This window comes from Ranitomeya variabilis, chromosome 2 (genome assembly GCF_051348905.1).
Source record: "Ranitomeya variabilis isolate aRanVar5 chromosome 2, aRanVar5.hap1, whole genome shotgun sequence".
NCBI classification, from domain to species: domain Eukaryota; kingdom Metazoa; phylum Chordata; class Amphibia; order Anura; family Dendrobatidae; genus Ranitomeya; species Ranitomeya variabilis.
Window position 1 is genome coordinate 987,053,787 of NC_135233.1, and position 20,761 is coordinate 987,074,547.

The 20,761-nt window shown below is 39.2% G+C and overlaps 1 protein-coding gene across 1 annotated transcript in view; it reads right to left on the reverse strand.

The window, feature by feature from the left end:
- MYO7B (myosin VIIB) overlaps positions 1 to 20,761 on the reverse strand; it is a 249,175-nt gene that overhangs the window by 124,197 nt on the left and 104,217 nt on the right. The window contains exons 6-15 of the mRNA XM_077290932.1: positions 19,849 to 19,970; positions 17,651 to 17,793; positions 16,913 to 17,026; positions 14,639 to 14,792; positions 14,371 to 14,447; positions 13,239 to 13,358; positions 8,189 to 8,331; positions 4,719 to 4,929; positions 1,283 to 1,418; positions 874 to 1,031 (exon numbers count right to left, since the gene is read on the reverse strand). Coding sequence (XP_077147047.1) covers positions 874 to 1,031; positions 1,283 to 1,418; positions 4,719 to 4,929; positions 8,189 to 8,331; positions 13,239 to 13,358; positions 14,371 to 14,447; positions 14,639 to 14,792; positions 16,913 to 17,026; positions 17,651 to 17,793; positions 19,849 to 19,970 — 1,378 coding nt within the window. The remainder of the gene's footprint in view (positions 1 to 873; positions 1,032 to 1,282; positions 1,419 to 4,718; positions 4,930 to 8,188; positions 8,332 to 13,238; positions 13,359 to 14,370; positions 14,448 to 14,638; positions 14,793 to 16,912; positions 17,027 to 17,650; positions 17,794 to 19,848; positions 19,971 to 20,761) is intronic.

Below are 20,761 nucleotides of genomic sequence, written 5' to 3' on the forward strand. Positions count from 1 at the left end.
TCTCTCCTGCACTTCCTAATCCAGCTGTTGATGCCTGGGGCACTCTGGGGCGTGCGCTCTGTTCCGTCATCTTAAATGGACAGCGTATGTCATCCTAAAGTGTCCACAGCCAATGGCTGGGAGACACCCATTATATAAGGCACCTCCACCTGATGGGAGGTGCCTGTGCAATGTTGTAAATTTGTTCATAACACTCTTGTCAATTCTCTGGTCCCACTGCTCATATTCCTGTATACCTGTCTGTTAGCCATACTCGCCTGCATGTCTATCATCCGTATCTGCATGCGCTCATCTGTACATCAGCCGGTCCAGTCCACACCAGCCAGTGCTCATGTGTTCATCAGCAGGTCCAGTCCGTATACGTGGTTCTCGTGTTCCTACAGTGTCTGCCTGAATCTACTGTTCCTTCCTTCGGGCCGTTCCTAATACCCATCCCTAGGGGGTCAGTTGCCATCTACGTGAGGTCAGTCCTGGAGTAGTATCTGGTTCCACCTCCTTTGCCTCTCCTAGAATTGCGGAATCGTCAGCCTTTATGTCTCTGAGGTTGGATTTGGTGAGGCACCTAGTTACGCCCCTCTAGGCTTTTCTTAGGCTTTGGCACAGTGGTTCCAAAACCCAGCCCATTACAACTATCACTGCAGGTTAATATCGTTATCCTACCTGACAGGTTCCCTTTATTGAAAAAAATTGACCTCTTTTGGTGAGAAATCATTGTGCTGCCTGTATTATTTACCTCTTATTCCTTATGGATTGTAAACCTGTTCGCATACAAAACATTAAAAAATCCTAATACTACATAATTCTGTCCCAATATGCAGCCACCCACATAATCAAATGCCACAACTAAAGGCTAGGTAACATTAAGAAGCTAACCTTCTGGTAGTTAAGGCCTGTGTTTCTAATAATTCCTCGAATAGAAGTGTTGGAATTTTTTTCCACCTGGAAAATTTGCTTTAGGAATTTACTGGTAGAGGAATGCATCAGCAGGATGAGATCGGTGCTTAGCAAATCTCGATTTTTGTCCAGGAATCCTTAATATAAAAAAATGAGTAAAGCATTCTTAATCTTAAACAGAAAAATATAGTTTTTTTGTTTTCTACTGACAATTTTTTTTTTCTCTGTTTCCTTTTCAAATATAACATGAAATAAATGTGTAGTATAAATCTAAGCATTGCATCGTATATGAGCAATACTAAATGGTAATAAACTACTTTTTTATTGTATCACACTACATACTTATACAGCATTTGTATATCAGAAACAAACAATACATAGCACTCACCTTCAGTTTCATAATACACAAGTCCGGCAAAATGGTTTACCCCAAATTTTGTGTCATGTACACTTTTAGGTGCAATGTAAATATTGCTTTTGCCATGAATGCTATTCAATTTTATTAGCATAGTAGCATCAGTTCCCTTAAGAAAAAAAAAATATTAATGTAACCCATTCAATTCATGGAGTAAACCAATAAATTGTACACTAATTGTTGGGACACTACTATTTGGAACACTTATATGGCTAATATCCAATCTATTTTGGGGTACAATTATAATTTTAACTGTTTAGCAAAATTATGTAACACCTCTCTGTATGGATATATTTAGACTGCTATAAAATAATAGGGCATAGCACATTATATGGACAGTATTATGAGGTCACATTATAAAATCAATGATAAGTGATACTTCTAAATGGTCGCACTAACTAATCTGATACAAAATCACAGGTGTACACTTATATATTGCTCTCAGTAATATTAATACATAGCATTTTATGTGGCACAACTAAGTCTGCACCTGTCGATGCTTTAATTTATGGGCAGGAGCTTTAGTATTGAGCCACAGGCTGCACTAATAAACATAGGAAAATATTTGTTCTGTCTAAAGAGCTACATAGTATTCTTCTTCTTTACAGGTATACTGTACTGCTACATAGAGATACTGTATACCAGTACAGGTCAAAGGATGTTTTTTTCTACAAAATTATAATCAACTAAATGGAGGCCCGATGCTATTGCATAGGGAGGGAGGTAATGTCACGATGGGGGCAGGCTTTGCAGCGTTGAGAATCTCTCCCCCCATGTGCTCACCCACCTATCCACTCTCTCTTTCCCTTTTGTGAGGTAAAATATTGTTTAAAAATAGTCAGTGAAATATTTTACCTGACAAAATGAATTCACTGTGATCCCCTGCTGTAATATCAGTATTGTCTTTTGCTTCCTCCCCTGCCCAGGAGATGTGGTACGCTCCTTACATGGTCAGACTCAGTCAATTTTTAAAATGAACTTTCGTTCATGGGAAAACCCCTTTAGTGTGACCGGCTTCCTCTGCCTGTAGACACATCGTGCATCTGCCACCAGGATCAGCCGAAAGATTCACTGCACCTGCGTGGAATTCGCTCAGGCGCAGTAAATCAGACTGCTGTAATATTTGTGCAGACATAGCGGCGGTCACATTAAAACCGCGCATGTGCTCCTCCGGTACAAAGATGGTGGCGGTCAGTGAATCATTCGGCTGATCCTGGCAGCGGCGTGTTCGTGACAGTGTTCCACTGGTGGTACCGCACAAGAGGCTGCGTACGGTGTATACAGAGTCTGTGTGATGCGTACGGCATACACAGTGTCTGTGTGTGGTGCCTATGGCGTATACAGTGTGTGTGTGGTGCGTACGGCATATACAGTGTGTTTGTGTGTGTGTGTGTGTGGTGCGTACGGCGTATACAGTGTGTGTGTGTGTGTGTTGCGTACGGTGTATACTGTGTGTGTGTGGAACATACAGCATATACAGTGTGTTTTGTGTGTGTGTGTGTGGTGCGTACAACGTATACAGTGTGTGTGTGTGTGTGTGTGTGGTGCGACGGTGTTTCACTGGTGGTACCACGCAAGAGGCTGGTACCACCAGCAGGTTTCATATCGGGACACCCATCACTTGGGTGTCCTAATATGGCGCTCGGTGAACTTCCGCCGCTTGGAATTCTGGAATCCGGACACATCTGGACGGAACAGGATGTGAAGACATTACAAGGTAAGTATATATTAAGATGAACGAAATAAAATTACAATAATCACACTTTTTAAGACACCTTTCCAAAATAAACATTACAATCAAATAAATATAATTGATAATCATAACAACCCGTAAAGCACTGTGAACAGATTATTTACGCTGGTAAATGGCATAAAAAAATTGTGTGATAAGTTTTTCACATGCCATGTAGGGTGTTCGACAAATGGAGATTGCTTCCTTTGTCACTCCAATGGCTCCCTGCAACATGATCATGGTTAGAAGATAGTTTCTATGGCAAACAAAAGACTTAGCACTGGGGCTTCTCCACTTTTTATATGGTTTCAGGTGTGATTTTCACTGCATTGCAGTTTGTATTGCAGTTAAACTCTGTGGCACTGTGCATCACCGTAAGTAATCTTCAGAAGTTCTGGACATGCACAGAGCACACCTCTGAAGCTGGGAAGCATACACCTGGCTTCAGAGACACACTGCGCATGACTGGAAGCCATCTTCTGCACTTCTGGACATATGCAGTGCACGTCTCTGAAGCAAGGAAGCGTACACCCGGCTTCAGAGACGCTGAGATACTGCTGGAATGAGTGGCGCCTGTGAGCAGATATGCAGTGGCTGGTGATGAGGCCGGACCATGCAAATTATGTGTCACACACAGTGTAGGACAGACTAAGTGCAACACAAAGGGATACGGGAAAGGGAACCAAGCACTAAACTAATACTAAAGACAGCAAGGATAAATGAAACAAGGTGGACACTTAGCTTGTGTAGACTCAGAGAGAAATGCTGACGCCCTCCAAACTCCAAGAGGACACTAGCAGACTGCTACAGCTCCAAGCCTCAACAGAGAAGTGCAAGTAGAAAATACCACCGGCAACTCCAACAGGAACTTGGGAGTTATAAACACCCAGGTCCAGGTGTGGCCATTAGCACAGGGGAGGTGGCCACTAGTCTTCAAAGCAAACAATGGAGACCTTCTGCAGACAGATGCAGTGCAATGGTCTGCAGCCTCTGACACATCCATGATGTTATGTTATCACCCCCACAGGGGCGTGATAACCTTGAAGGAGGGTTTACAAGTCAACTAGTTAAAGCCATTATTAGCATAGGAAAAACAGAGGTTATAAATGACTTTTTAAAGCATTTATTTAACTGAACTATGTTATACATCGCTGGTTAGGGAGGGAGTTTAATCACACTTAGCTGATTGCTGCTGAATTTGAGGGCACGGGGGACCTGACAGGTTCCCTTTAACACTTTATTGGTATAGCAAATAAAAAGAATAACATTTTAAATGTAAAAAAAAAACAGAATTGCTGATTTTTTTCTATACCTTCCCATAAAGTATTAATCGAAGAAAGGTATTGAGTTGTATGAACCCCAAAAGGTTTCCTCAGACAAATACAACTTATTCCACAAACAGGCAAGCCCTCACACAGCCACTAGTCCTTCAGGGATTAAGCAAGAACCAGTGCCATCTCACTTGTAATATAACGCCGTCTTGTCAAGGCATCAGCAGACTGATTACTAATCATAAAAATTTAGGGCCATAAGTTCTAACGAAAAAGTGTCCATATAGTCTAAAACAACAAGTTTTCTAGACTGCGTTGAAAAAAATAAATAATTGACTTTTTTAATATAGATATCAAGGTTCTCTTTCTAATAGGACTTTTAAAAAAATAAATAAAAAATCCTTACCTGTGGAAATTTACTTTCCTCATCTATGAGGGAGATGATGTTCATGGGTCGGAGTGCAATTACATCTAAAGCGCGCTGGTTATCAGTGAAATCAATATGCTGCCAGGGTATTTTTTCTGCATTGTATTCCTCTTGCTCAAGCTTAAATATATGACGTACAAAAAACTGCTGAAGATGTTCATTTGCAAAATTAATGCAAAGCTGTTCAAAGCTAGAATGATAAACAGCAAATGATTGTAACAACCTTAGTTGTGACCACATATTCAACTTTAAGGTGATACAGTTAGGTCCATATATATTTGGACAGAGACAACATTTTTCTAATTTTGGTTATAGACATTACCACAATGAATTTTAAACAAAACAATTCAGATGCAGTTGAAGTTCAGACTTTCAGCTTTCATTTGAGGGTATCCACAATAAAATTGGATGAAGGGTTTAGGAGTTTCAGCTCCTTAACATGTGCGACCCTGTTTTTAAAGGGACCAAAAGTAATTGGACAATTGACTCCAAGGCTATTTCATGAACAGGTGTGGGCAATCCCTTCGTTATGTCATTCTCAATTAAGCAGATAAAAGGCCTGGAGTTGATTTGAGATGTGGTGCTTGCATTTGGAAGGTTTTGCTGTGAAGTAAACATGCGGTCAAAGGAGCTCTCCATGCAGGTGAAACAAGCCATCCTTAAGCTGCGAAAACAGAAAAAAACAAGCCGAGAAATTGCTACAATATTAGGAGTGGCAAAATCTACAGTTTGGTACATCCTGAGAAAGAAAGAAAGCACTGGTGAACTCATCAATGCAAAAAGACCTGGGCGGCGTCCACGGAAGACAACAGTGGTGGAGGATAGAAGAATAATCTCCATGGTGAAGAGAAACCCCTTCACAACAGCCAACCAAGTGAACAACACTCTCAAGGAGGTCGGTGCATCAATATCCAAATCTACCATAAAGAGAAGACTGCATGAAAGTAAATGCAGAGGGTTCACTGCACGGGGCAAGCCACTCATAAGAATCAAGAATAAAAAGGCTAGACTGGACTTTGCTATAAAACATCTAAAAAAGCCAGCACAGTTCTGGAAGAACATTCTTTGGACAGATGAAACCAAGATCAACCTCTACCAGAATGATGGAAATCGAAATGTATGGCGAAGGCGTGGTACAGCTCATGATCCAAAGCATACCACATCATCTGTAAAACACGGCGGAGGCAGTGTGATGGCTTGGGCATGCATGGCTGCCAGTGGCACTGGGTCACTAGTGTTTATTGATGATGTGACACAGGACAGAAGCAGCCGAATGAATTCTGAGGTATTCAGAGCCACACAGTGTGCTCAGATCCAGCCAAATGCAGCCAAACTGATTGGTCGTCGTTTCATACTACAGATAGACAATGACCCAAAACATGAAGCCAAAGCAACCCCGGAGTTAATTAAATCAAAGAAGTGGAATATTCTTGAATGGCCAAGTCAGTCACCTGATCTCAACCCAAATGAGCATGCATTTCACTTGTTAAAGACTAAACTTCAGACAGAAAGGCCCACAAACAAACAGCAACTGAAAACCACCGTAGTGAAGGCCTGGCAGAGCATCAAAAAGGAGGAAACACAGCGTCTGGTGATGTCAACGAGTTCAAGACTCCAGGCAGTCATTGCCAGCCAAGGGTTTTCAACCAAGTACTAAAAATGAACATTTTATTTAAAATTATTGAATCTGTCCAATTACTTTTGGTCCTTTTAAAAACAGGGTGGCACATGTTAAGGAGCTGAAACTCTTAAACCCTTCATCCGATTTTAATGTGGTTACCCTCAAATGAAAGCTGAAAGTCTGAACTTCAAATGCATCTGAATTGTTTTGTTTAAAATTCATTGTGGTATTGTCTATAACCAAAACTAGAAAAATGTTGTCTCTGTCCAAATATATATGGACCTAACTGTATGTCAGAACGATCCCCCAACCCACAAAATGTTTATAGGGTCATGTTGCTCTTTGGAGGATAGTGTCATCCACACTTTTACTGATGCAATCTCTTGCTCTCTGACTAAAACATTGCTAATTTTCAATTTAAGCAATTTAAAAAATCCTACATATGTTTTATTAAATAAAACTTTTCGAGGAATATATCAGGTGCCTTGATTATTTTTTATTGGACTTACTGGTAAAATAGTACACAATTACCCCAAGAGGGCACAGAGTGGTGCACTGGAATTATCATCTACAGTTTTGGGTCTGGATTGATCTGAGAGATTCCCTTTAAAGGGGACTTGTCACTTTGTAAACCAATATTTACCTGTAGATACGGTATGTATATGGTTAATATGCAGGTAAATAGCTTTACAATACTGCCTGGCTGCCTTACTGCAAGTCTGGCTACTGGGAGAAAATTAACTTTTCTCCTCCTGGAAACTGCAAGCTTTTACTCATGGGGCATCTACGGAGTGGCTACAGTCACACAGCACCGCTAAGTGTAGGGATGCAGAATGAGCTGTCAATCAAACTGCCATGGGCCCGTGGTGTGCTTACAACTGTTGCTCACAGTATAGTGAACAGTGACTGTAACCACTCAGTGCATGCCCCCATAATGGTACAGTATAAATACTGTAGAACAAATTCATATATAATGAAGAGACCACCACATCAAAACCCTGTCATGGGCAGCCCAATCTCCAGACCTGAACCCCATTGAAAACCTCTGGAATGTAATCAAGAGGATGATGGATAGTCACAAGCCATCAAACAAAGAAGAACTGCTTACATTTTAGCACCAGGAGCAGTGTGAAAGACTGGTGGAAAGCATGCCAAGACGCATGAAAGCTGGGATTAAAAATCATGGTTATTCCACAAAATATTGATTTCTGAACTCTTCCTGAGTTAAAACATTTTTTTGTTGCTCCTAAATGATTATGAACTTATTTTCATTGCATTACTTGAGGTCTGAAAGCACTGGGCTTTTTTTCAATTTGGACCATTTCTCTTTCTCAGAAAAAAAAAAAAAATATTGCTTGGAAATTCGGTGTCATGTTGTCGGACGTTTGTAGACTAAAAGAACAATTTACATTTTACTCAAAAATATACCTATAAAGAGAAAAATCAGACAATTTTACAGTGGTCTCTTAATTTTTGCCAGAGCTGCATATCACTAGGAGGACTTTCTGTGTAATACTTCCTTCACGATACAAAGGGTGAGAAACTATACCATTTCTACTGGAAATACTCAACTGATGGGATAAACTGAGGATTTAGCTTTGCCATTTTGGGCCAATTTGGCTCCTAAGAACAGAAGTCTGTTCATACAAGGTTATAACCCATTTAGGTATATTTGCATAATGTGGTATATTTGCAAATTAGGCATATTTGCATAATATGCATCTATATTATCTATGACCAGTAATTGATCTACCCTGTATATGCAGAGTAAAAAAAAAATATTGCTGTCTAGTTTTAGCTCTGCTTTTTTGTAATTAAACCAACTTACCTATTTGTGTTAAAATGTTCAAAGCCAAAAATATCTAATAGTCCAATAGACCTTCGCTCAGTCCCAAGATCTTTAGATGCTGGAGTGAAAATGGCTTCATTAATTTTATTCACTATCCACATGAACATTCGACCATAAATACCCTGCAATAGAATCATTTATTACAATTATTTTCTTTAAAAATGTCCTGAGACTACCGTAATTGAATTCCTTAACATTGTCCTTTCAGACTTGGGAGAGTGATAATCTCTGTACCATAAAATGGTGGAACTTGGAGCTACGGTATAAACACCAGACAAATTGATATCAGCATTGGTGTCCACTAGAAACAAATATCTGAAACTAAATATACCAGGGGGGTGGGGTATTCATAATGTACTATGTGCCAGTTTTAGAAAGTAGAAAAACTTGCAAATCAAACATTTAGCAACTCTTGATGTTTTTATGCCGGTCCAACCACTTTTCTTAAACCCTTCACGAACTTTGGGTTTTCTATTTTTTGCTCCCCTTTTTCCCAGAGCAATAACTTTTTACATTTTTGGTCAATATGGCCATGTGAGGGTTTGTTTTTTTGCAGGACGAGTTGTACTTTTGAATGACTTTATTGGTTTTACCATATCGTGTACTGGAAAACGGGAAAAAATTCAAAGTGCGATGAAATTGCAAAAAAAGTGCCATTCCACACTTTTTTTTTACTATGTTCACTAAATGCTAAAATTGACCTGTCATCATGATTCTCCAGGTCACTACGAGTTCATAGATACCAAACATGTCTAGGTTTTTTTCCGAGACCAGTATCGTCTACACTTTTTGTGATCTGGGGCTGGGTGAGGTCTTATTTTTTCCTGCGGAGCTGACGTTTTTATTGATACCTTTTTAGGGTAGATGCGATCTTTTGATCGCCTGTTATTGCATTTTATTGCAATGTTGTGGCGGACAAAAAAAGGAATTCTGGCTTTTTGATTTCTTTTTATCGCTAAGCTATGTACCGATTGGATTAATTCTTTTGATATTTGATACATTGGGCGTCTCTGAACACAGCGATACCAGATATGTGTATTTTTTAATTATTATTATTATTTTACTGTGAATGGGGCGAAAGGGGGGTGAAGTTGCAGCAGCTGACATTTTGAGCTACTACAGTCGTTTTGTATCAGACAACCTCATCAGGTGAGCACCTCCTCGTACCCTTTTATCCTCCACCACCGGATAAGACCTTATTGCTTTTTTATTCCAGTCTCTTTGATGGAAGTAGGGGGTGGCATAATTGTACTGCCAGTTCACTTAAAGGGAATCTGTCAGCAGGTGTTTTCTGTTTAGTTTGAGAGCAGCATGATGTAGGGCAGAGACCCTGATTCCAGCAATGTGTCACCTACTAGTCTGTGTGTTGCTGTTGCAATAAATTCAATGCTTTATCTGCAGGAGATTAAATAGGAGAATTGCCTCTGCAGAGAAGAGGAGGACTTAAACTCCAGTGCCACCTACTGGAAGTAGCACACAAAAGTCAATATCAACCCTTTAACGAGCCTTGTCATATGACTTAGGAGGAGTGGCAGCTTTTGTGTACACTGGACATTGACAAAAGCTGCTAATCATTGGTGCGGCAGAGTTACATAGAGTAGGGTGAACACATGGCAGAGAGCCTTGCCATATGACAGGATAAAAGCCAAGCCACAATCTCAATTCTGGTTTGGCTTTCATCCTATGTCACATGGCAAGACTCGTTAAAGGGTCGATATTGACTTTTAGGATGGCTACTTCCAATAGGTGGCGCTAGAGTTTAAGTCCTCCTCCTCTTTGAAGAGGCAATTTGCATATTTAATTTCATAAAAGAGCATGCATGGCTTATAAGTTTCCTCACTCTGACACACCAGCCTTGGCTTGTCACTTTCCTTAAGGAGAAACGTTACCCCTTAGATCTGCAGGAAATTATCACTAGATGACGAGTGGTCTTGTGCCATGTATTCTCCCCTTCGGGTAACCACGGCCAAACAATGATTAGCTTTTTTTTGTCAGTGTCCTGTGTACACAGAAATCTGCCAATCTGTGGGCCAGCATTGAGAGATCTGGTAGATTTGGAGCTCAGAAAATAATTATTTTATTAAAACTAGCAGCTCAGTAAGTGATACGTTGCTGGAATCAGCATCTCTGACCTTCATCATGCTGCTCTCACATTACATAGCAAAACTTAGTGACAGACTCCATTTTAAAAGCTGTCAGCAACCTTAGAGTATGGATTATGCCTCAACAAGATGCAGAGTAAGATCTCTGGGCCATTGGTAGGTATCAGTGCTAGCAACTGGTCAGCTAAAGCAATCACTTAGCGCTCCAGCTCCGATTCTAGTCAGCACGCTAAATTGATAAACATCATCAGCATGCAGCTCTTTTACTGTGTGTTGATGAACTGCTGCCATTATGTCTCCATGAATCAACTGGCAAGGAGTTGTATTGCTGTTCTTATACCTGCAGTAATGCTTCCAGAATAATACGAGGGGGCTTATTTGTGTATATTATATGTATGTTGGCAGAAGATATGCATTTGTGTGATGTATATGTGTATATATACTTTACAGCGGCTGAAAAGTATTAAATCACCAATTTTCTAAGTAAACATATTAGAAAAAGCTCAGAGTTCATAGAAGGAGCCCACGGGACCTTCAGGCTTTGAAGAGCGTTTGTGTGGAAGAATGGGCTGTGCAATGCATGCAACTAGTTTCTCCATACAGGAGATGTTTTGAAGCGGTCATCACCATCAAAGGCTTTTGTACGAAGTATTCAAGAAATTTCAGAAACCGTGCTCAATACTTTTTCCCTGTGCCATTTCTCATGATTACACATAATTTAATGGATGTACATCTGTAGGTTGATTTATTTGCCTGTGTGGATTGGATGGGTTGTTCCCGACATCCGGTGAGAACTTCATGTCAATAGCACCTTTAGAAATATATTTATTTAGAAAATTGGTGACATGTGCAATACTTATTTCACATGCTGTATATATACACACATATATAACTAGTACATACAGTGCCTACAAGTAGTATTCAACCCCCTGCAGATTTAGCAGGTTTAATAAAATGCAAATAAGTTAGAGCCTTCAAATTTCAAACAAGAGCAGGATTTATTAACAGATGCATAAATCTTACAAACCAAAAAGTTTTGTTGCTCAGTTAAATTTTTATAAATTTTAAACATAAAAGTGTGAGTCAATTATTCTTCAACCCCTAGGTTTAATATTTTGTGGAATAACCTTTGTTTGCAATTACAGCTAATAATCGTCTTTTATAAGACCTGATCAGGCCGACACAGGTCTCTGGAGTTATCTTGGCCCACTCCTCCATGCAGATCTTCTCCAAGTTATCTAGGTTCTTTGGGTGTCTCATGTGGACTTTAATCTTGAGCTCCTTCCACAAGTTTTCAATTGGGTTAAGGTCAGGAGACTAACTAGGCCACTGCAACACCTTGATTTTTTGCCTCTTGAACCAGGCCTTGGTTTTCTTGGCTGTGTGCTTTGGGTCGTTTTCTTGTTGGAAGATGAAATGACGACCCATCTTAAGATCCTTGATGGAGGAGTGGAGGTTCTTGGCCAAAATCTCCAGGTAGGCCGTACTATCCATCTTCCCATGGATGCGGACCAGATGGCCAGGCCCCTTGGCTGAGAAACAGCCCCACAGCATGATGCTGCCACCACCATGCTTGACTGTAGGGATGGTATTCTTGGGGTCGTATGCAGTGCCATCCAGTCTCCAAACGTCACGTGTGTGGTTGGCACCAAAGATCTCGATCATAAGACCAGAGAACCTTGAACCAGTCAGTCTCAGAGTCCTCCAAGTGATCATGAGCAAACTGTAGACGAGCCTTGACATGACGCTTTGAAAGTAAAGATACCTTAAGGGCTCGTCTGGAACGGAGACCATTGCGGTGGAGTACGTTACTTATGGTATTGACTGAAACCAATGTCCCCACTGCCATGAGATCTTCCCGGAGCTCCTTCCTTGTTGTCCTTGGGTTAGCCTTGACTCTTCGGACAAGCCTGGCCTCGGCACGGGAGGAAACTTTCAAAGGCTGTCCAGGCCATGGAAGGCTAACAGTAGTTCCATAAGCCTTCCACTTCCGGATGATGCTCCCAACAGTGGAGACAGGTAGGCCCAACTCCTTGGAAAGGGTTTTGTACCCCTTGCCAGCCTTGTGACCCTCCACGATCTTGTTTCTGATGGCCTTGGAATGCTCCTTTGTCTTTCCCATGTTGACCATGTATGAGTGCTGTTCACAAGTTTGGGGAGGGTCTTAAATAGTCAGAAAAGGCTGGAAAAAGAGATAATTAATCCAAACATGTGAAGCTCATTGTTCTTTGTGCCTGAACTACTTCTTAATACTTTAGGGGAACCAAACAGCATTCTGGTGGGTTGAGGGGTTGAATAATAAATGACCCTCTGAAAGAACTTTTCACAATTTAAAAAAAAATAAACAAAGAAATAACATTCTTTTTTGCTGCAGTGCATTTCACACTTCCAGGCTGATCTACAGTCCAAATGTCACAATGCCAAGTTAATTCCAAATGTGTAAACCTGCTAAATCTGCAGGGGGTTGAATACTACTTGTAGGCACTGTATATATTATATACAATATATTTTCATATAGCTTCCATTCATTAAAATACTTGTATCTTTGCCCATTATGCTTATTTTATTAGTATGCTAAGTTAAAAAGGTTAAATAGATGTCTGATACACCATATTGAGAGATGCACCTTTATAATTTACACTTTATCAGAACAGACTTTCAGGCTTTGCATGGAAATGTTATTTTCATTCAGTGACACCAAGCAGAAATCTAAAAAATGGTAACGAATGGTGAGGAAACAGAGACCCTTCTGATTTTCTATAAATATGTATCAACAGACTCAAAATTCAACACTATAGTCGTTTTCTAAACATCTATAGCCCAAACCTGTCACTAGATTCATCTACATCTACAGAATCTACATACCATGTATTTAATGTTGTGAACACAACACCATAATTTTATGCCTTGTTATACATCTGGCTTACCTTAGTGAAAGCATCTCTGCCATCAGAAGCCTGTGAGCAACTCAGAGGTTTAGAAACACTGTCTCCCCGAATTATTATGGTGTGTCTGGTAAGGCAACTTTTCAATTCCATTAGGTTCACCTAGTTAAAACAAACACATTTACTTATAATATATATTGCGGCAAAGCCAGGTAGGAAAGGGTTAAACCCTAGCTCTACATGCTTGGATTAGGTGCACCTAGCTGGCTCTCTATATACCCAGGCTAGGTGTTCACCTTAGTCAGTGTGCTGGGGAAGCTGACCAGACTGGATTGTATTGGAGCTGAGGAGAGCGACAAACCATAACCATAATTTCTCAGAGAAGAGACTGCACAGGCCGTGTGCACCAAACTGCAAGTCTCAGTGGTTGCTATGGACAGTAGCTGTTTTGTTTGACCGGACTGAGACTAGCTCAGTGGTGTGTGGGTAGTCAGGGTCTATTTTGGTTAGTAAGTGCCTGGTCAAGGCTAGGGACTTTGTGTTTATGGTGTAGTTTTCAGTACTGTGCAATATGTGGAAATAAACGTCACATTGTTTTGACAGAATACAGATTTTCAGGCTTTGGATGGAAATATTGTTATCATTAAGTGACACCAAGATCTTAAAATGGTAAAGAATGGTGAGGAAAAAGAGAGCCTTCGGATTTATTATAAATATGTATCCACAGACTCAAAATTCAAGTGTATAGTCGTTTTCTAAAGATCTGCAGCACAAATATATAAGTAAAGGCTAGAAACTACCAAACAACTCCCATTTCACCCTCTCAGTTGCCCTTCCCAGGGTTATAGGCACATGTCTCTGATGGCTAATGGAAAGTCCAACTTTGCGTACATGAGATAGAAAATATGAGGATATGAAGTTGTTCAAAAGGTTGTATAAAGTATATATTATGTATATACTACATACATTCCCATAGAATGTAAGTCGGCAAGGACAGGGTCCTCTCCCCTCTGTACCAGTCTGTCACTGTAAACGATATCTATAACCCTGTATGTAACCCTTTCTCACGTACAGCACCATGGAATTAATGGTGCTATATAAATAAATAATAATAATAATAATAATAATATATTACATTACATACATATTATGAAAACAATGCTTCCCTGGTTACCTCAAGCATTGTAGCTACAGTGGACAGATGTATGGACTCCAGTACATCACAGCCATCAATATTTCCAAACATTGCACCTACAAACAAAACACATATTATATATACCATACATAAATTTGATACAGAAAGAAACATGTTATACACTGCTTCAAGAATGAAAGACGTGTCTACACCGTGAATATAAATATATTATATATATTACATAGTATTGTAAAATGTTGATAATTTGATGAGTACTATGCAAAAAATCAGACAAAAAAGTGCATACTTTGGAAGTCAAGATTGCCCAGGTGCAGCATAGCAGCCAGCAGTCTTTTAATGTCCATTACATCTTGATCAGAAAAGAGAAGAATCTTCATGGCAGAACGGACTAGTGTGTACTCTCTGGCATCATTACGTCCCTCGCACTCTGTGCAGTTACCCTAAAAAAAAAAAAAGGGGAAATAACATAGGACATGTTACTCTATGGGTATGTTTCCACGTTCAGGAAATGCTGCGTGTTTAACGCTGCGTGGAGCCGCAGCATCAAACGAGCAGTGCCCAGATGTTCCAGCATAGTGGAGGGGATTTTATGAAATCCCGTCTCCACTATGCGTGGTAACACGCATCCGGCGGCCCTGCGATTCCGGACATGCGGCGCGTCTTTTTAGATCGCAGCATGTCCGTTTACATTGCGGCGACGCTGCGCTGCCGCAAGGTAGAACACAGGGCCCTATGTGTGGTGTGCGATGATGCCGGATGTGTCCAATGAACACATCCGGCATCATCGTGTATACAGAAGGGGCCGGGGCTTAGGGCGGAGCGGGTTTGCAGCTCCGTCCAAACCGCCGGCCATCCTGAACGTGGACACATACCCTAAGTCTTTAGAAGCCATATTTTGGGTTCATTCCTTTCAAACTGACAAATTGTCAATCCAATAGCAATTGTATTTATTTGCCATACACAAAGCAAGTCAATGCCATATAAAAAAAGATTACTTATAGATTTTGAGTGAAAAATTGCAAGTATGAAAAACAAATAATTGATATGGCTAATAAAATAGCATTTCTAGGAATTATTCTAAATTAAATCAATTTACTATTCTATTTTTATGAGATTAAAGAGTAAATAAACTTGATTTGTTGTATTTTGTCCAGTGTGGAAAGTTATGAAACTGTGCAAATTAAGGAATATGTTTTCATTTCTGTAACAAACAAAATATTTCATATAAGTGTCTTCCAAGACAATGCTTTTCCCCAATATATTTGCCTTCTGCATTTATACCAGATCATACTCGTTTGGAGGACAGATGATGGCAGTGATAGAACAGCACCTGCCTCCTCCTCTAAGAACAATCTCCTGAAGCCGCTTATCACTAGAGTTAAGAACCGTATTTTCTGGGCTGACCTTTCACTGCCAGCATCAGTACTCCAAATGAGTATGTTCTGATATTAATGCAGCTGAATGCAGGCAAATAAACTTATAAAAAGCAGGGGTGTGGAAAACACCATTTTCTTTTAAAGGAATGAAGACAAATCCCATAATAAATTGATTTGCAAAGTTTAATAATTTTGTCTAGCTTGGAAAGTTATTAAAAAAACAAATAAAAGTGTAGTTACTCTTTCAGTATACTGTCAATAATGTTGATAAGCAACCAAAACATTTTCTCTTCTCCTGGAAAACAAATCTAAAGTTCTTGCATGCCTACACAATTTTCAATTAACTAAATCAGCCTTGGGCAAAATGGTTGATCATTCTGTTACTTTTAACATTTATTATCCAATTAGCCACTTAGGTTTGCCTATGTCACAAGGGTGTCATGTTACCCTGGAAGACTTGGAGTTAGATGGTCACATCAGTTAATGAATCGCAGTCCTCTTTAGAGATGCTGTGATTCATGCCCTAATTTGAATGGATTTCCCTTTCCTTCAGTGCTCAGAGGGTTAAGGACTATTTCCATGCTGGCTGAGACCATACAGCCTGGTTGTTCTTAGCTGCAACAGCTTACACTTTACTTTACTCCCTCTATATATACAGGTTCTGGGTGTTTAGTCCCTGCCGGTGAAAGATTTGTCTTCCTGTGCTGAGTGCTAAAGCTAAGTAATTCAAGTTTGGAGTTGTAGTGTTCTGTAGTTTCCTGTTGAACATATGTGTTTATCACCTGGTCCCTTTTCCCATTTAGTATATTCATCACAGTCCCTATCTTCCTCCCTATTGTTGGTTAGTGCTTTTGTATGATAGAGGTTTTCTGTTATCCGCGTTTTGTCTTTGTGTCTTGTTTGCCTTTAAATTCTGTCCCATGCCTCATGGGATGTGGGAGGGGACAGATTAGGGTTCTTAGTAAGGTCAGAGACACAGGCCTCTCTACCTTCAAGAGTAACCCCCTGGACAGGGATATTTAAGGTTCCAGCTTCGGGGACAATTTAAACCCCTTTTCCTTACTGAAGATCGTCACAGTGTGACATATACACAATTTAACTGCACAGATTAGTGCTCATTCATAAGAAGATAACACACTGATTTAAAGAATTTCAAGATGTCTAAAATATATTAAGTATATTACCATGGTGAGGTACTTGTAATCTGTTGATTTTCCCAGTTTTAGTTGGTTCTTTTCTTCTGAACTCATTCCAAGAAGCATGCAGTAAAATATGTGATAATTTCTCTCCCCTATGGCCTGTGGGATAACAATAGAGAATATGATTACAATTAAATCATTTTTTCAAGTATAACTTTAATTCTTTCCCAGAATTTCCATCTTAATACCTTTATCTTAAAAAAGACAAATGTTTTCTAGGGCTGATACCTTTACTGGCTAACCAGAAAAAAAATTATATTTTCAAACTTTTTTTGATTAGCCAATAAAGATATAACTCCGAGAATAATTTTGTGTTTTTTGGCATAATAGAATTGACACAAAATAATCTTTATAGTACATCTCAATTGAAATTCTTAAAAAAAACAACAACTGTAAACACAGATTACTATAGAGACATAGATGATGCTCAGAGGTATCGAAAATGTATGTTATAAATTTATAAGTGTTACAATCATTTGCCAAAATAAAATGCAATTCTGCAAATGCAAGTACAGTAAATAATATGGCTCATAGTCACAGTATCATTATTTCAGATAAATATTCTAGGTTTGCTTTGAATTTGTATATTTTAGATGTTTTAAATCATAGTGAGGGGTGCATTTATAGTCATGCTATGTTTTAACACAAAAGTATGTCCATTTAATTTATGTGTTCAGTTATAAAATCACTTGATATCTGTTAAAGTTTTTTAGGCTGACGCACCTGCCGGCATACTCGAGACTTCTCCAATAGGAACTGCTCAATACGAGCTCCCTCAATGACATTCTCTTTGGAGAAATGGATTTCTATGTACTTTCCAAAACGGCTAGAATTGTCATTTCGGATCGTCTTAGCATTTCCAAAAGCTGAATTCAATTAAATTAACACAAGTTAGATAAAGGAATTATAAAAAGCTGAATCTTTTATGAAAATGTAAAACACGATTGCACATGATAACAATTGCCTTGAAGCAATGGACATGTTGGATATTATTCAGTGAGGGGAATGACCTGGCAATCTGGTTGTTAGACAATAATACTTAAAATAGAATGTCAGGAAGATGTGGTCTCCTCTGAAGTTCTGGTTTCATTAAGTTGCGGGTTTTTTGTTAACCTCCTTTTCCTTCCCATTCTTTCTCTTTCCACCCGCCTTTCTTCTTTACGTTCCTCTAGCACACACAATTATTTGGTTTATGCAAGAGCTTATATTAATACCTCATCAAGCTGGTTATACTTACGCTTTAATGTTTAATGATAACTTAATGTTAACAACCGTCAGCTTTTTTTGCTATTTTTGAACGTAATTGGAATGTTCTGCTTTCATATCAGTGTTGTTAAAACCCAATAAAAATATCTAAAATAAAAAAAAGCTAAATGTAACTAAACAATGTACCGATGTACATAATGATGGAACAAGATCTCGGTTTGTATCAGGAAAAAAAAGCGCAAGTTTAAATTTTCAACCTCACTACAGTTTATAAAAGTGTAAAAAGCCATAGAAACAATGTCCAATTGATTGTATAGAACTAATATTTGGTATTACAGGTGTTGAGTGCGAACATGCCCTAAGACTTTACCTGATTCACACATTTCATGCGCTTTACTGCAGACTTTACTCATTGCCACTAAAATTGTGAAATTCATGGTTGAATATACAGTAAAATGTATATAAAAATTACCGAAAGTTGAAGTGAATAGTGAAAAAAAAAGTTTTTTACTAAAGAGATTCAAGGCACCTGTATAATTCATGGGCAATGCAATGTATTATCTATTACAATAATTTTGTGTAAAACTTACATTATTTATTAATTAATTTAAACCAAAAACATTGCATTCCTAATCACTGACTGATCACCATGGGTCCAACTTCTCCGACCCACAATGATCATCTGCTTTCATTTTATTGGATGATTTGTTTTGCTTTACATTACCTATATAACACTACATCCCTATCTGTCAGATTAGTGATTGCCTGTATTGGCTTGGTGTGCCAGAGTAGAAGACTCTCTTACGCACTACACTACACGTCTGTTTTTCACATTTATGTTCTAAATGTATTCTTCACCGAAAGAAAGCTACCCACCATAATCTGTGGGGCATGTACACATAGTGCTTTTTTTTTCTTTTTTCCCAACTGCGTGGTCACAATAATAAAAACTGAGACATGTTCATTTTTGATCCGACTGGTGCATCAAAATTTCCTTTTTGTGTTAATTGTTGGTAAAGTAAAAAAATGGACAGTACTCAGAAGCCACCCAAGTACTGTCCGTTTTTTTACTGTCTAATATGTAGGAGAGGTTGGAATTGTTTTTCTTTTTTCTACATGTGAAAAGAATGAAATGTGGCATGAAATGGATAAAAAATTGGAGCTAACACAGAAATGAAAAATGATCTTTTTATTCTTGTATGTAAAAAAGGAAAGGACAATTGAATGAGGCCTTACAGAGAACCTCTCCTTGATGGCTCAAAGAATGGATTCTAGACTCGAGAGATTTTAGACTGCTGACCAAAACGTTTACACATTCCCATGCTGCAAGCTTTGCTGGATCCAGCGATTTAACCAGCTTCTTGCAAGCACTATAGCAAGGAGGTTGCAAGTGCTGCACTTATTGCCTAGGAACCAGCAGAGGTGGCCAGTAACCTAGGAAACAAGTAGTAAACTATAGAATAAAAAATTCTACTGATCTTTAGAACGTAGTTGGTTGTTTTGCAAACAATTTGCAATTAATTAACAGGGTTGTCCAAGAGGAAATTATGTTTTTCAGGCATGACTTGCTTGGATGTTGCTTTGATCATTTTATCCATGAAGATGATCATGACTATTGCTAAAACAACAAAAATTACAGTAATATTTTAAACAAACTTGCTAGAATAATACAATGATTGCAGCCTCAATGTACAGGTCACCTACACTCGGCTTACCTTCCATGATGGGGTTGGCCTCCAGAATTTGCTGCTCTATCCAGGAATGTTGGCCACTTGAAGATGCAAGGAACTGCAGCATTAATTTAGTACTCTCTGTCTTCCCAGCTCCAGACTCTCCACTAGAATTAAACGATTGAAATGATCAAAAGAAACCATGCGTACACTTTAGATAGCTGTCGGCCAACCACTCTCTCTACCGACCCTCACCATATACACACATGCATGCTCATTTCAGCAAAGCATGCATGTATTCTCAATGGGGAGAGGAGAATCAGACGCTGCTAAAAATCTCTGTGTAGTGACACCATATGGATTTTTATGCAATCATAATTAGTCTAGCAGAAACATCAAAACAGGAGTGATAAGGTTTATAAGCCCAATCCCAACCCAATCAATGACTGATTCAGTGTTAACTCACTTTGCAGCCAGCTATCTAAAGTGAGACATGGGCTATGGAAGGCAAAAGGTTTACAATTTTTAACGAAACTCTTTTCCAAAAATAATTTTTAGTTACAAATACATTTTTAATATAGAAAAGAAGTCCACAAAGATGTCCATATCTGTTGTCACTGTAAAATAGCATGAAATATTACGTGTTTGATATTTACTAGTATACGTAACGTGTATATATATATATACATATATATACATATATATACATACATACACTATATATCTACTATATAATTGTCTAAGGGTCACTCCCGTCTGTCCTTCTGTCTGTAACGGTTATTCGTTCGCTGATTGGTCTCGCCAGCTGCCTGTCATGGCTGCCGCGACCAATCAGCGACGCGCACAGTCCGGAAGAAAATGGCCGCTCCTTACTCCCTGCACTCACTGCCCGGCGCCCGCATACACCACTCCACTCACCGCTCACACAGGGTTAATGCCGGTGGTAACGGACTGCGTT